Source organism: Rhincodon typus, chromosome 19 (genome assembly GCF_021869965.1).
Source record: "Rhincodon typus isolate 14 chromosome 19, sRhiTyp1.1, whole genome shotgun sequence".
Taxonomy (NCBI): domain Eukaryota; kingdom Metazoa; phylum Chordata; class Chondrichthyes; order Orectolobiformes; family Rhincodontidae; genus Rhincodon; species Rhincodon typus.
Genome location: NC_063350.1, coordinates 43,782,064 through 43,799,478, shown reverse-complemented (window position 1 = coordinate 43,799,478; position 17,415 = coordinate 43,782,064). Strand labels below are relative to the sequence as shown.

The following is a 17,415-nucleotide window of genomic DNA, read 5'->3' as shown; positions in this document are numbered from 1 at the left end:
CAGCCAGCTACCAGTCCTTAGGTGTAACATATTCTGGTACCAAAACAACTGCAGTATTCTCAGAATAATAATTAACATACAGTTATCATTCCAGACCAGCTCCCATAAACAAGCATCAGTGTATCATTCCAGGCCAGTTCCTGTGTGTTTGCTCTCCTTTCCAAAACAAACTGTAGCTCAAAGTTCAAAGTTCGATTCTCAACTTCAGTTCACTGTTCCAAACCAAGTATCAGAAGGATAGGAAAAGAATAATGATGGTCTTAACAACAGTTAAATAAGATCTGGGTAAATGAAGCATAACATTTTGTGTTTATACTCAATTCCTCTCATACTAAAGGATGACATTAGCTATCTTAATTACTTTCTCTACCTAAACACTGACCTTTTGTTGTTCATGTACTAGAACATCAAGATCCCTCTGCACCTTGAAATTCTGCAATCATTTTCCATTTAGGTAATGGTCTTTTTAAATGGTTTTCTGCTAAAGTGAACAATTTCCTATTTTCCCACATTATATACCCCATCCACCATATTTTTGGCCACCTGTCTATATTTGCTTACAACACCCATTGTCCTCTTTACAGCATACTTTTGTACCTATCTTTGTGTCATCTACAAATTTGACTATCATACCTTCACTGCCCTCATCTAAGTCCTCGATATGAATTGTAAAACAATTGAGGCTGTAGCACAGACACTGGCCAACCTCACTTGTCATGTCCTGTTAATCAGAAAAGACACAGTTATGCATGCATTGTTTTTAGCTGGCCAACCAATCTACATCCATGATACTACATTACCACCAGCACCATGTGCTTATACTTTGCACAATAACTTTGTATGTTGTACCTTGTCAAAGGCCTTCTGCAAATCCAAGTGCAGTAGGTTAATTGTCTCCTCTTTATCCAGCGTGCCTGATACTCCTTTAAAGAACTCCAATAAATTATTTAAACATGATTTCCCTTATACTAAATGATGCTGATTCTTCTTGATTACTTTGAGTTTTCTAAGTGATCAACCCTCTTAATGATAATTTTAGCACTTTCCCCACATCATTTGTGAAGCTAATGATGTCCCGTTTTCTGCCTCCCTCCCTTCTTAAGTAGAAAGGTTACATTTGCTACTTTCTAGTTTGATGGAACCTTTCCTGAATCTAGAGAATTTTGGAAAATGAGCACAACACATCTACTACCTCATTAACAACCTCTTTTAAAACCCTGCACGAAGGTGCATCAGGACTCAAGGACGATCCCACAGCTCTATCAGTTTGCTTAGTACCACTTCCCTTGTGTTTGTAACTTTGATAGGTTCCTCTATTCTGGCCTCCTTATGATTCACAGCTATTATGGAATGTTTCTGTGGCCTCCATAGGAACTTTAAATATTTATTCATTTCATCAAACCTTTCCTTCTTATTTAGTTTTGACTCCCTATTCTCACCCTCTACAGGACCAACACTCACTTTATTGGGCAAACATCTACCCTGTAGGTCATCTCTGTAAAATTACATTTGATTCTTTCCTTAACTTCTTTAATTAACCATGGATGGTGGTTGTCTCAGTGATACTTTTCTTTATAATAGGAATATAATTATTTTGAGTATTTTTAAATGGCTGCCGCTGTGTCTCTTCTTAGCTATAGCCTTGCTAAGCATGCCAGTTTACTTCATCCAGCTCAGCTTTCATACCGCATTGTTGCCCTTGCCTAAGTTTGCAATGCCAGTCTTAGACTCACTCTTCCCCCTTTCAAACTGGGTATAAAGTTCAAGCATATTAGAATAGAATCCCTACAGTGTGGAAGCAGGTCATGCAGCCCATTGAGTCTATAGCAGCCCTCCAAAAAGCATTCCATCCAGACCCACCTACCTACCCTATCCCCATAAACCTGCATTTCCCGTGGCTTATCCACCTAACTTTCACATTTTTGGACTGTGGGAGGAAAACAGAGCATACAGAGGAAAACCATGCAGACATGGGGAGAATGTGCAAACTCCACACAGACTGTCACCCAGGGATGCAACTGAACCCAGGTCACTGACGCTGTGAGGCAGCAATGCTAACCACTGAGCCACCATGCTGCTGCCTGGATGTGTCTTTACTCTGATTAACTAATCCTGTTCCCATCACTCAATAATATAATATAGTCTGATATAACCTTCTGTCTGGATTGGTTCCAATATATGACGCTCTGAGAAACTATCTTAAAATATTATTTATTCTATGACCTTCTCATTCAGGCTAATACTGCCTATCTGAGTTTTCACTATTGTAATCAACCTGTCTAGACATGTTATGACACACCTCTGGATCAGTTGGGGCTTGGACCAGGGCTTTCTGGCTTAGAGGTAGGGACACTGGGATAGAAAATACTTGCCAAGGCTGTTCCTGGTCCAGGTCCCTGGCTTCACTCGTGTTCCCCAGACACTGTACAGTGGGCCCCCAGAGCCTCAAGGCCTGGTTATTCAGCCCCAGTGTGCACCCTGTCCTTGGTCCTGCTCAGGGATGATAATTGTGGGCCAGCAAACTGATCCACCGCAATCAATCTGACAGAAGCGTTCCAACAGTGTTGTTAACAAATGAGTTCCGGGGTTTTGATTCAATGAAGAAGAATGGGGATGTGTGAGGAAACTTGCAGTTAGCAATGTTTCCAGTGGCTGCTGCCCTGTTTCTTCTCAGTGGTTGAAGTTGTCTTCTGGCAGCTTGAAGATATCTTGATGAGGTGCTATAGATAGTCTGTATCAGCCATGGCACAGTTAATAATGTTGTCCGCATTGTGCCAAAAGGTTGTGAGTTCAAGGCTTATGTGGTGCATGTGTCAATTGGCAATTATCAACCAGGATTTTATCCTTAGTGTTAAGGTCCCTAAGAGCATGCGGTTGCTCAGCAGCATCTTCACGAGTGCTGGTTGCTGCTGAGATATGATAACTCAGCTCCATAGCAGGGAGGTGAAGGCAGGATTGAAAGTTTTGGAAGGGCCAAGTTCTGTATTTAGACATGCATCTCTTCATTTATCAATGAACATCTGATTTCTGACCTTATAATAGAGAGAAGGCCCTTGATGGGGCAGCTGAAGATGGTTGCGTCTAGGATATTATCTTGAAGAACTCTGCAATGATGTCTTAGACCCAGCTATCTGTTAATGGTCCTGACACACCACTTTTTTTTGTTCTGATCTCAATCATCCTTTCAGCAGTTTTATTACTGCTCAGCATCTATTTCTCCTCTGCAAAGTGCATTTAGATGTTTTCTACCCAAAAGGGAACAATAAAAGTGAAAATTATTGTTCTATTGATGTTAATTCATGTACAATTGACTTACAAAACAAACGAGGGTCAAAGGAGCTTACAACTCAAAATTAGGGATAAATTGAACCTATATCTTAACATCCACTGTATGCTTTAAAGAAGTGATCTCACAATGACTTGCATTTCCTCTCCTTATTTGCAATTATTTTTCGTTTTTAATCTCATCTCGTTTATTTCGCTTTCATATTCGATGAACTACGAGAGGTTGGGGTGCCAATTTTTCATGTTTTTGTAAAGAATAAATTGATGAACATTTTTCACAAAAATTATAGATGTAATTCTGGTACTATACCTTCATAATCAGTGAATTACTTAGACTCAGTAAAGATTCTTCTGCAGAAGGGTCCCGACCCGAAACACCAACTTTCCTGCTCCTCTGATGCTGCCTGGCCTGCTGTGTTCCTCCAGCTCCACACTGTGTTTGCTTTTATTAATTTGGGTTTGAGATTCTGAAAGAATAGAATAATAGAAAATGGAATCCATAACCATATTAACCAGAACGGCTGGTGCCTACACCAGTAATGTAAATGATTCGGTGGTCAAGTGACCTTGGGCTCAAAATTGTTCATTCTAAATTGACCGTCAGCCAGAGAAATCAGGACTGACAGAAAATTGACCAAACTAAATTAAACAGCAGCCAGGACCTAACAGTACAGAGAACAGTAGAAATCAACATTGAAGAGCTTACAAAGGTTCAAAGGGAATTAGTTACCAGCAACCTGAAGGTTGCGTTTTGGACATTTTGGCATCTTGACTGCCAGAATGATGTGCCTCCTGGTACGACAGATTGTGACCCCATTGGATGATTTGAACTCAGCTAATGACTCCATTGGTCAAAGCCCGCAGAACCTTCTGAAAGGTCTAGGGAGAGGCGGGGATAAAAACACATACCTGGGAACCATCCTTTCAGTGAAGACTCAGCAAAGATTCGCAGGGAAGACTGTAGCAAGACTCATGGCAGAAGAATGCAGCAGTCCACGAAGACCCAGGAGAAGACCTGCCCTGACCTGTAAGACCCGCCTTCATACAAGTGAGAAGGAGATTCCAACAACCCAGCTCAAACACATGGATCATTGCAGGTAATATCCTTTCCCAGAAGAATAGAGCTAGATAAAGAGTAAATATTGTGGGAATTTGGGAAATGCTCACATAATGTTTTAATCAGGAATACTTTGATAGGGAAGTTGAATTGAACCACAAACCGAATTCTGCGTCCTTTGTCCACCTTACTGACAACAGCAATTGGATAAAATACTTTAATACATAAGCTGGTCAAAGTGTTCAAAGCACAGACAACAATTCTCATATTGGCACTTGAGTGTGTGTCAGGGAGATTGGTAGACATTATACCTAATGCCACTTTCAAAAGCAAAATGTAATTCCTAGAATTTCTGGTACATTTTGCTTTGTGGAGTTAGCAGTTTTGGTGTCTACTGTGTGCGAGATGTGAGAGGCTACTTGCATCCCAGTTAAAAATAGTTTTGGAAACTATTGAACCTGAAGAGATACAGTTAGACTTGACAGATAATTATGACCTAGAACAATGCAGATAACACCTCTCCATTTCGCTGAAATGTGTTATAGGAACTTTTATGCCTACAGGGCCTCATTTTGGCATTTCATCTGAAATTCAGTGAAATGGAGATGAGATTTTTTAACCTGTTGACAACGTGTAAATCAGATGTTAAGTTGCATGCATTGCCTATCATGCCAGAGCTTTTTTACATTATAGGGCAGATGCTGCTTACACACACCAGCTATAAAATTATATTTGTGGGTTGATCTACATATTGCTTTCTGGTTATAGTAATGGATTGATTATGTTTGTTGAGGACATACTGAGCTTTCACAACAGACCAATCCACAGAACATTGAAATCCTATAATTATTTAGAACTTTGCAGATTCCAACTATTTCTCATGATTTATTCCTTTGAGTAGTCAAGCATGTTTGTGCTCATTTTTAGACAAAATGTAATGGTACTTTATGGCATAATTTAATTTACGTTAATATACTTAAATAGATTTTTTTCCTCTAATTGTAGAAGGTTGTAAAGATGGTGTGAAAATGTAACGTCTTTATTAATGACATTGTGAAGAATAGAACATTGTTCCTTTTCTCAAATGTTGCTTAGTAATATGTAAAAGGTATCAAGTTACTGCAGCAATGTTCATGCTTGGACTAACTCCTGAGTGTGATACTTTTAGGAACATGAGATATTTCTGAAGAAGGGTCCAGACCCGAAATGTCAGCTTTCCTGCTCCTCTGATGCTGCCTGGCCTGCTGTGTTCATCCAGCTCCACACCTTATTATCTCAGATTCCAGCATCGGCAGTTCCTACTATCTCAGACTGAATCTTATGTTGTGGTAAGAGATGGAATGGAACATGCATGGTTCTTTTGCTCCTGTGACCACGCCCCTCCATCAAATCAAGTGTTGGTTGTCCAATCAGAGCAATTATAGTGCAGTTTGTCAGGCAGGAGATTGTTTAAACCATGGATCACAGGATGGTTCTGCCACCAACTCAAAGGCAACCTTTCTTTCACTCTATCTTCAATTGCTTTCTCGTCGATGGAAACTGAAAAAAAGTCTGTTAACATTTGAATACTACCACCTTCAGCAAAAGACTGCTGCTATATGTATTCCTGGTCCTATTTGCCAATCTTTTCATCAGCTATTGTGCTGTCACCTTAAACGTAATGGAATTAACTTGCAGTATTCTTCTCGTGTGTCCATTGAAAGATGGAGAAGGCAACGCAAAACTGATTTTTTTTAACAAATTTGTTGCTTGTCTTTTGTTTCAAAATGGTGAACTGGTTTCTAATTTTCTCGCCTATCTTATGTACTACTGGAGACTGTTGGGATGATGGCAAATTGGCAACCTGATGCCACAATGTCATATTTTACATTAGCACATGTATGGTGGCCTGCCAATGTGAAGCTGCAGAATAGAGCCCATAGAGGTATCTGCATGAAAAATGCCCAAAGTCTCTCTGAAGTTAAGGCTGCTACAATGCTGTCTGAATGCTTCCAGTTTTTACAGATTTCCTACATCAATAATGTCTTGCCTTTGCCAATATTCATCTGGTTTTCCTTCTACCATCCTACTAGTTGCATGATTGAATAATGGACTTGTTGGCCAACTATGTCAATCAATTTTTAGTAATTAGTCTACAATAAAAAACCCAGGCATGATGGGAGGAAAACCCCAACAATGGAGAGGTGTTGGGCACCATAGGTTAAAAACTCATCTTTTTTCTAAAAGTACACGACGGTTATCAGAAGTTATTTTTGTTTTATTGTTTTACAGGATGTAGATGTCACTAGCTAGTCCAGCATGTTTTGTCCGTTCTCAATTGCCTTGGGAAGTAAAAAGAGAAAATGCTGGAGAAACTCAGCAAGTCTGGCAGTATCTGTGCAACAGAGTTAATGTTTCAAGTTTGAGCTCTGGGCTCAGAACGTTAATCTGTTTCCCTTTTCACAGATGCTGCCGGACCTGCTGAACTTCTCCAGTGTTTTCTGATTTTTTTTAGATTTTCAACATCTGCGATGTCTTGTTTTTATTTGAGTGTCCTTGAGGAGGCTATAGTGACTTGCTGTCTTGAACCATTGCAGTCCATGTGGCGTTAGTAAACAACAGCGCTGTTAGGGAGGAATTTCCAGGATTTGATCTAGCAAAAGTGAAGGAATGGTAATATAATTCCAAGTCAGGATGTTGAGTGTCTTTGAGGGGAGCTTGCAGGTGATTTTCCCATGCTTCTTCTGCCCTTGTTCTTCAATTTGGATTTGGAAGGGACCGTTGAAGGAACCTTAGCTTCTGCCATTCATCTTGTATATGACAGATCACTGTGCGTCATTGGAAGTGGGAGTAAACATTTAAGTTGGAGGATGGAGTGCGATCAGATGGGTTGCTTTGCCTTGGATGGTGTCAGCTTTTTGTGCTGGTTGAGCTGTACACTTCCAGGAAAGTTGGGTGTAATGTTCATAGTCCTGATTTGTGCCATGTAGATGGTAGACAGGCTCTGGGGATTCAAGTTGTTCACCACAGGATAGCCAGCCTCTGATTTCCTTTTGTGCCACAATATTTATATGGCTGATTAATTTCTCAGATTAAAACCCTTCCTTTCTATCCCATGATCAATACCAGGCTTTGGCCCAGTCTGGTATTGAGGCTCCCAACAGCATTTCTCAAGGATGTACCTTATAAAACAGCACAAAAAGCTGACAGCATCTAGGGCAAAGCAACCCATTTGATCTATACGAGCAGCTGCATTGGCTTATTTTCAAGAGGGTGCATTGTATGCTTTTCATAAGACCCTTTTGTGTGCTATCTTAACCTTGTCACCTTGAAAGTACTGCTTTCATGAAGGTTACAATTACTCTAACTTATAGGTTAACTTTAAACATGGAACCTGTTCTTTCAGCTAAAAATCTTCCTCAGCCATTTTATGTCAACTGAGAACCACTTTCAGCCATTTTGTACTGCTTCAGTACGGATAGCCCTAACAGTTTGCAATATACCTTCATCACTGTATCATAGCATGTGACCTGAGGGCAGAAACATTTCAGACTCCACATTAACTCAGGCTACCATGGACAGGGTATGCTGATGAAAGTGTGCTACTCTTTGTAACTGAATAGTTTAATATTAGCCTAGAAGCATATGTGTCCCATGGCTGTAATATTTGTACATATCAAATGATGTGATAAATATCTGTTGAACCTTTCCATTTGGTGAACTCCTGTGGAATCAGGATCTGATCCTGACCTCAGGGGAGGATGGATTTCCTATCTGACATCTGGGGAAGGGGATTCCAAATTTGAAAGTGGGTCTGATATAAAGGTCTATTTACTCTGCAGATTAGAAGAATGAAAGGTGATCTCATTGAAGCTTTCAAGACTATAAAGAAGCTTGGACTAGATATTCAGCTATTGGGCAGAATCTTATGCCACAGTGAGGGACTCAGCCACTCGTTGGAATGTTGGTGAGAGACCCTCATTTTTTTCCTTTAGAGAAGGCCCACCACGTTTCTTCCACTCAAGCATTTGACAAGCCAGCAGCAGACAGTTGCCTGGGATTAAAGGCCTCGGCAGCAGAAACCCTGCCCGTGGAGAACTTGCAGTTGAATGGAACAGCAATGCCATTGGAAGAGCAGTGGTTGCTGTTGGTATGACGTGTACTGGAGGACTCAGGTCATCATGAGATCCCAGGGAAGAGGTAAGTGATGGCTGGAGGGTAGGTTATAGGTTGGAGCGGGTTTGACAGTAAGAACAGTAGGGTAGCACTCAATGCAGGTCCCTCAATCAAGCACTGAATGTTTTTGAATGAGGGACCCCACCACCACCGCTGGAAGCCCACAAGCGTTTGCTTGATATTTTCCATGTATGGCTAGCCTCTGTGGCAGAATTGGCTGGATAAGACCTTTGAGTGTACCTCAGTTGGAAGCTTGTGAAATGGTAGGAAGCCATTGTGGTGTGTCTTGTCAGTAACTACCTAATTTTGTTTGCCTCTCTTGTGATCCAGCTGAGCAGTTATATTCCTTGAACCTTGGACAGCCGCAGGATTTCCAGAGAATCCCAGCACTGGCCAAGGATACAAAGGTTTTGTAGTCTAATCTGGCTCCAGAGTGCTGGTCAAGCTACTCTGAAGCAATACATTCTCACTGTTTGCAAAGTAGCTGGCCTAGGGCATTTAACAGAATGAATATCACCATAGCAACACTCTAAATCTTGGGCCAAACAGACAGGTTAGCTCTAACTGAAAATCTCCAAGATTCTACTAAAATTGAGCTTTTCAAAAGAAATATCTGGTGAAAGTATAATTTTGTCTGAGGAGCAGGGTATTCATTTGAGAAGAAAAGTACTCTTACATATCCTTTTCTCTACATTTCTTGTGTTGATACATGCTGCGCTGCACCTTAACTGAACGCAGTCATAATGTCCAGAAGAGTTTCTGGGTCAGGTCTGATGAAAGGTGCTTTTTGTGACGATTGCCGAAATATTCTGTTCCCCCCCAAAATACATGATATTATAACATTTTCAAACAACAAAAGTGAGTTACAATGCATCATGCTGCGATAACATATTTGAATTCACTGGCAGTTAGGGTTTTCAGAGGATGGATGAAGCTCAGCAATTTCATTTCTACTTTGGTAGCAACTGAAAAAGTACAAAAATATGTATGACTCCTTTTAGTTTCTCACTCATCCCTACTCAACTTGCTGTAGTGACTGTAACTCAGTCAGCCAGGTGGACCTCATAGAATGTGAGTTCCCTCATTGGGCTGTTAACCTGGTCCAATCAGGGGGCTCTGCTTAACCGATAAACAGGAGTGTCAGAGGATCTACTCGTTCTGAGAGTTGGCCCTGAGGAAGACAGACCAGTGTCAAGTACAGTGCACATGTGGAGAAAATGTGACATGGTGACGGAATACTGACCTCCACGGAGTTATTTCACTTGCAAGTTATTTATTACCACCATGCATTTCCAAAATAAGAGTAAAGATCTTACACTTCCTCCGTGATGTTCAGAGCAGGACTTCAGTCTGAAAGTTTCATGAATGGTAGAGAACTCAGGAAACTCCATGAATGCTGATCCTTAAGTTGTAAATGCCAGATAATGAAAGAAATATCAACCAGCGTAACAACAGTTCCAAAATACTTTTAATGGAGTTTGTGATAATAGTTGCTGTAACTTTTAACTACACATCCTGCTGCTTCACGGTGGTGGTCCTAAGGATGCCAGAGAAAGACAATGCACCTAAAATGAAGAAAATATTCGAAACACTCAGAAGGTCTGACTGCATCTGTGGAGAGAAAAATGGACTTAACTTTTCAGGCCTTTGATCTGCAACACCTGCTGATGAATCAACATAGAGCTGAAATGTTAGAACTTAAAAAAACATAACAGCATAAAAAATAGGAAGAGGAGCGTGATGTTCATCCCCTCATGACCTGCATCACCATTCAACAAGATCTTAGCTGGTCTGTCTCAGGCCTCAACTCCTTTCTTGTGCCAACACCCCAGAGCTGTCACTGCTTGATATTTCAAAATCTGTCTATCTCTTCCTTAAATACTTTCAGTTTTCCAGCTTCTGAAACTCTCGGGGATGGAAAATTCATTATCCTTTGAGAGGAGAATTCCTTCATATTTCACTTTTAACTGTCTCCTAATTTGAGATTCTTCCCACTTGCAGAAACATCTTCTTGACATTTACCCTGTCAAGTTCCCTCAAAATGTTGTATGTGTCAATATGATAATCTGTCTTTCTTCTCAACGCTAATGAATAAAGGTCTAACCAGGTTAACCGTTCTTGATAAAGGAATCCTTTCATCCCAGGAATAACCCAGTGCATATCTTTTGAACTGTCTTCAATGACAAGATGTCCTATTTTTAAATACAGCGATCAATATTGTACACTGTATTCCAGGTGACACCTCATCCCTACAGTAGGAACAAGGATTCCCTTTTTTAAAACCCCAAGTTCATTGCAATAAAGGCAAAATTCTATTTGCCTTCTTAATTACTTGCTCTATCTGCATGCTAATCTTTCATGCTTCCCCCACGAGAGCACGTAGGTTGCATTTCTTGAAGTATTTCTACTTTTTTCCCTTTATTCATTCATGGGATATGGGGCGTTGCTGGCTGGGCAGCATTAATTGTCCATCCCTAATTGCCCAGAGAGCGGTTAAGAGTCAACCACATAGCTGCGGGTCTGGAGTCACATGTAGGCCGGACTTGGTTAGGATGGCAGTTTCCTTCCCTGAAGGACGTTAGTGAACCAGATGGGTTTTTCCCAACAATTGGATTCATGGTTACCACTAGATTTTTAATTCCAGAAATTTATCGAATTCAAATTCTACCATCTGCTTTAGCGGGATTTGAACACCCATATGTTATCTTGGTCTCTGTATTAACAGTCCAGCGATAATACCATGAGGCCATTGCCTCCCTTATATTTTAATCCTTCCTATTAAAGCATCTCACACCTTCTTACATTTTGTCCTCTCACTCAACCTGTCTGTATCCCCTCACAGATTCCTAATGTCGTCATCATAACATGCTCTACCACTTATTTTTGTCAGCAAATTTGGGCACATTATACTCTGGCCTTTCTCCAAGTCATTAATATCGATGATTAACAATTGAGGTCATAGGACTGATCTTACTGGTTATCTTTCCAACTTGAAAAATCCAGTGAATCCCAACTCTTTGTTTTCTGTATGTAAACCAATCCGCAATTGGTGCTAATATATTACCCCATTACTATGAGCTTCTATCTTGTGCAATAGCCTTTTACATGGCGCCTTATTGAATGCCTTCTGGAAATGAGCTCTTTTAGTTCTGTTTCTCTCTCCACAGATGGTGCCTGACCTCCTCTGAGAGTGGAAACAATTTTTCCTCATTTACTTTATCAGAACCATGAATGATTTTGAGTGTATCTATGAAATCTTCCATCAGCTTTCTCTGCTTTAAGGTGAACAACGTTACCTTCTCTACATTCACGTAATGTCCATTATCCCTCGCAAATCCAGACTGCACCCTTTCTTTAACAGTTTGACGTCCTTTCTAAAGTATGGTATCCCGAATTGAAAATCATGATGGTGTGAATATGAATGAAAATTGCCAAAGGTTCCAGCAAGGCTATGGACTTGAATGCCATGCTGAACTTAATGACCTGACTACACTTTTGTATTTGAGATCTGTTCTCCGTTAGGCAACTGGATAAATTGTCTTACAGGTATTGTATTCAGAACCTAACATTTATCATAAGCCTCCCATTTCTCCTTCAATTTAATCTCTGCGGGGGAGAAATTTGTTTGCATTGGGTTGCTCCCAATGACAATGCCGATTCCCAGAGCAGAGTGTTTCTGGCCATTATCTTTCAGATATAGGTTACATTCAGCTGTAAGATCGATGAAGAATCGTGCGTGGGGAAATTGTGACCACAACATTTTCTGTCATTCAGAAATGCACACGATTTGCCTAGCAATGGTTATAAAAAACCCCGTGCTATCAATTTTCATCTGAGATTGTACACTTATAAAATTAATTTTCATGACTAAAGTCATCGTTCATCGTTATTTATCACTTGCTATGCAATTGAAAGCTCAGATTTCACTCACCTATCTTTATTTTGTCATCTGTAATTACTTAAAGTTGATCTTTAGGCAGATTTTATGAGCATAAACTGAAATAGATTTTTTTCTGTGAAGGAGCTCTGGAGTTTGAAATTTAACTATGCATATGTTGACACCAGAGAATACTATCAGTTTTACCCAGCAATAATGGTGAACACTAAGACACTGTCTGTTATTGTTGCAGCAAAACCCAAGCCAATGGAATCCTGTCAATCAAATCCTCCCCAAGAAACGTTCACTCCTGGTTTGGGATTGATTTGATAAACTGCCTTTACAAATGATTTATCTTTGTGTAAACCTGACTGGGAGCCTTAGCAAATCATGTGATTGTGGAGCCATTACTGTTTGGCTGGATGTTCATTTTATAGCCACACATGCGTATTTTCCAGCAGGTCATCAAATGATAACCATCAGGAACTGAAACCCAGCCTGTTTTCTTGCTGTGGGACACTGAGACTAAATGTAGCATCCACCCGCGCTGCTTTGGTTGATATCAGGCAACTTCACATGGACCAGGATTGGCCCAGTATAACTAACACCATGGTGTAAAACATATTTACTCAATGAATCATTGAAGTACCTCCCTTTAAAGCTGCTAAATTAGTATACTTTGCCTTTCTGTTTAAAAATGTAGTTGATTGAATGATACTGAATTGTTTACAGCAGCAAAAGCAACAACACTGAATATCCATCTTAGGCTTTGGTACTTCATTACAATAGTGTAACAATGGGATATTATTACAAGATATGGTGAAATACTTTTAAAGGGAATCCAAAGTCTATGATGGCCTGCCATCTGGAAGAAAGCTGCTTATTTAAATGTTTTAATAAGGCTGCATTCTTCAGAGTCTATCTGTCTTTCAGACTTAACTGAACAGCTAAAGTATGGTGAGAACTGCTGCATGGTAGGGGTTTGCAACAATATGTGTGGGCAAGGAGGAACAGGGGTATTTCCACCCACCTCTCCCATGAACCTGTAATTGGACCACTCTCTTGCCCTGACAATTAGATCTCCACACCGTCAAGGATCAAACCTCTACCTGTGATTGAATCACTCCCTCCACAACATCCCTGATTACCCCCAGTGACCATTTGTCCCTGCCTCTCCGAGTGGAACCATCTGATTTTTGAAGATTTTTATTAGTTGGGATAATATTGAGGTCTGTTGGTTGGTAGCTGCATTCTTCACTCCTGTACAAACTTCTAAGGAATTAATGACCAACTCCATTTTCACCACTGAATTAATGAAATCATGTGGGTTCCTGAGGCTGGACACTCAGTGAGAGGCCCTTCAGACATGAATGGCCTAAAGCACCATCCATCCCAACCCCAGAATAGGTGGGCACCACTGAAGCATGTAGCGACAGTGTAGGTGCCTTAAGATGCAAGATGGCTAGTGGATGAGAATGTGGCCTTCTGATGCCACTGGCTCCAAAATAGGAGTACATAGAGAAGATGGCTTGCCTCCTGCTACCTGAAGGTCTTTGGCTTCATCAGGGGCAGTTCTGATGCTGGGATCCTCCTGACAACAGTAACACATTGCACACAAATCAGCCTTTAAGTGGTGTCCCATTGAATGTCCATAGCTGTTTGGCAGATAACTACTGACATTGTGCACCTGCCTCCAACAAGAAGTGGGGATCACAACAGGAAGCCAAGCGATAAGCAACTCACGAAAATGAGTAAGTCTAGTCTCACCTTCGAACCTACTCCTGTGAGATTGGGAAGGTTTTTCTCTGCTGTCCCCCACCCCCCCACCCCATTTCTGCTCTGACCTCTTCGTGATCCTCAGTGATCTTGGAGCAATTCTCCATGCTGACCACATACTTCCCCCTTGTAACCTGTACCCAGTGGGAGACCTGTCAGCTCTTGGGCCACCGTCTCTCTTTCTTAAGGAAGCCAATTCTGTCAGTCACTCTAGCTTCCGAATGGGTCTCCTGCTGAAGAAACCCAAGTTCCCTGTAATGGTAAAGGTGTTTAGGGATATCTCCTCCCCCAGTGCTTGGAAATTACACTTCAGCAAATATCAGCAAATTTTGTGAATTCACAGGAAATAATAATTGTCATAATAGTGCAGCAAGATCAAGTCTTCAGATGACCACTGCAGACACCAAGTTGCAGGGACATGCAATGCTAACCACTGTCATTATGGCTGAGTGTACAGGGTCTATGTGTTCTAAAGTGGTCAGGGAGCCTAGTATGTAGTATAACGAGAAGAGACTTTCATCTTAAACAAGAGGCAGTTTATTGCGTGTTAGCAACTAGGGACAAGTTACATCAGTAGAGTAGAAATTGGGCTGAATCTTATGGGTTTTTTGATTTAATGCAAGTCTTGTTGAATTTCCTGGATTGTTTCTTGATGCGAGGTTGAATGAGATCTCTCACTTCATATTACCAAAATCATCTATTATGTACTTACTTTGCCTCAATGGTGTCCCTCTTGCTTGATTCTAGCCCCAACGTGCCACCAACATCCTGTCTAAGCTGTGTTGCTGCACATCTCTGGTGCTCCATGTACGGCGATCATGTCTTTGACTTCTGGTTTTGGAAATTGCTGCCATATATGAGCCTTCATGTACCGCAGCTGGTAAGATAATGACAGAGGATGCTGCTTACCATGTGTCATTCCAGAAGAATCCACTAGTCACTGGATATCTTCTCAAAGATTGACACCCCTAGTACCCGGTCACCTTATAAAGGCTGCCATGTACCTGACAAGTGCGGGCAATCTGGCATTGCCCCTCACCAACAATGTAATGGCCCAGAAGTCTCAAAGCCACACTGTTCACAGCACATAGTTGGCATGGTTGGAGCTCTGTCACACATGCAACCCAATTCACTCACCCGAGATGTGCAGCAACACAGCTTAGACAGAATGTTGGTGGCAGGTTGGGGCTAGAATCAAGAAAGAGGGACACCATAAAGGCAAAGTAAGTACAAAATAGATGATTTTGGTAATATGAAGTGAGAGATCTCATTAGACCTTGGATTGAGAAACAATCCAGGAAATTCAACTGCCTAGCCATAGGTTAGATAATTTACTTGACCTTAGCTAAATCGCAAATAATGACTCTCTTTAGGTCAACACTACTCCAACACCAATGTCCACTGGACACTCACATCCTGTCATGACCACGAGGGGACTTTCACATAAAGACAAGCAATCAGACAATTCCAAAAGTGATCTTTAGTTTACAGCCAGCAAAATCAAACATAAACAAAACAAATAGAGGCTGCAGTTCACCTCCACATTCACGTCAAATGCTGGCATGATGGCCAATGACTATTTCCCATTCCATGAGGGTTTGATGCACCCAGCCCTCATTGACTGGAATCAGGTATCTTTCAGGTACTGTCAGGCTTGTAGCACCCCAGCTAAGTTTTGTCATGGGCAAGGAGAGCTTCCTCCTCCTCGGTGTCCCTATCTTCCTCCTCAGATGACAACTCCCATTTTCCCAATTCCTCAGCATCCAGCAAATCATCTCATGGCCTGCTCCAATTATGCAGAGCAAAGTATGCCAGGATGTGGCACACTCTGCCCAGACAGAACTGGAGAGCACTCCCAGACTAGTCCATGTAGCAGAACCACATCTTCAACAGCCCTATTTTCCATTCCACCACAGCCCTGGTCGAAGTGTTCCTGCCTTCTGCATCAGTTACAGGCCAATGGTGTCATCATCCATGGTCACTGTGGGTAGCTATTGTCTCCCAGTAACTCACCTTGTAATGTTCCTGGATCCTTAAATACTCCGGGTACATGAGAGTGTTCCAGAAAGTAGGAGTCAGGCAGATGGCAGGGTACCAGACACATACCTCCAGGAAGTGGTAATGGAGATCATAGACCACTAAGATATTAATGGAAAGGAATCCCTTCCTGTTGGTGAATTCTGCAGTGTTGTAATGCAGCTGTCTCATGACCACGTACATGCAGTTGATGGTATGTAGGGGAAACCAGCTCGGTCCCAAATGCTGCTAGCAGACTGCAGCACTGACCCCATCTTTGGAAAATGAAACAACCCAGTGCCACTGTCCTAATGCATTTGTGGGTGTATAACTGAGAAATTCTACAAGGGTCACCCGTGGCTCCATGGAAGGAATTTGTCTCATAGACATTCAAAACAGCTGTCACCTTCACAACCACCAAGAGAGGATTGCTCCCTCATCAAACATTTAAATTCTCATTGCATTCAGTACAGTCCACCGGGATAGCTATGTGACAGATAATGAAGCGATTGTATCTGCCCCCCACAGCAAACTTAGGAGTTTCCCAATTGATGGGTAGTCTTTGGCCAGCATTGCCCTCTTTTTAAGTCACTGCCACTAACATCTGCAAACTTGAGGTGCCAGTATTCAATTTACAAGCATTGATGACATGGTGCATTTTTTTAACCAGTTTTTGAACTTTAAGTATGTTCACTCTGCTTGCATTATAAATGGGTAATGAAACGATCACAAATTAAATGTAGTAGCAATTTGCAAGCCCACGCTTTGTGTGTTTGCCCTTTCAATGTCCTAGCATCTAGCAGACAATGGATCCGCTGCTTTTGCCCATTAAAGTGACATTGACTGTGCTCTCCCTGGGCATTGACCTAGTCATTTTCTAATTATATTTCACATCTAGAGAATGGAAAGTGTTAACAGGGAAGGTAGCTCATGGTGGACACCCCAGCAACTTGACTTGGCCTAATCACCAGATAACCCGCTAAATTCTCCACATACACTTTTCCCACAGCCCATTTCCAACCACTTCTCCATGATATGGAGACCCGCCATTGTCCTGCCTGACCCCTGACATACACCTCAATGATGCCCATACTGCTATTCTATGCTCCCACTGTGGAGGCCATGGTGGTGTTCACTGCCAATAAACCTCTCCCTAGCCTACAATATGCTGTAAAGCTGATCTACCTATACCGCCCCCATACCTTGAGTATGTCCCCACCAGCATCCTTCTCTGAACTCCAATGCATTC

At 41.5% G+C, this 17,415-nt stretch overlaps 1 protein-coding gene across 1 annotated transcript in view; it reads right to left on the bottom strand.

The window, feature by feature from the left end:
- The window catches only part of fam210b (family with sequence similarity 210 member B), a 180,579-nt gene extending 164,221 nt beyond the window's left edge, over nt 1-16,358 (bottom strand). Inside the window, exons 1-2 of the mRNA XM_048608586.1 lie at nt 16,164-16,358; nt 634-721 (exon numbers count right to left, since the gene is read on the bottom strand). Coding sequence (XP_048464543.1) covers nt 634-721; nt 16,164-16,358 — 283 coding nt within the window. The remainder of the gene's footprint in view (nt 1-633; nt 722-16,163) is intronic.
- Nucleotides 16,359-17,415: the final 1,057 nt, after the last annotated feature.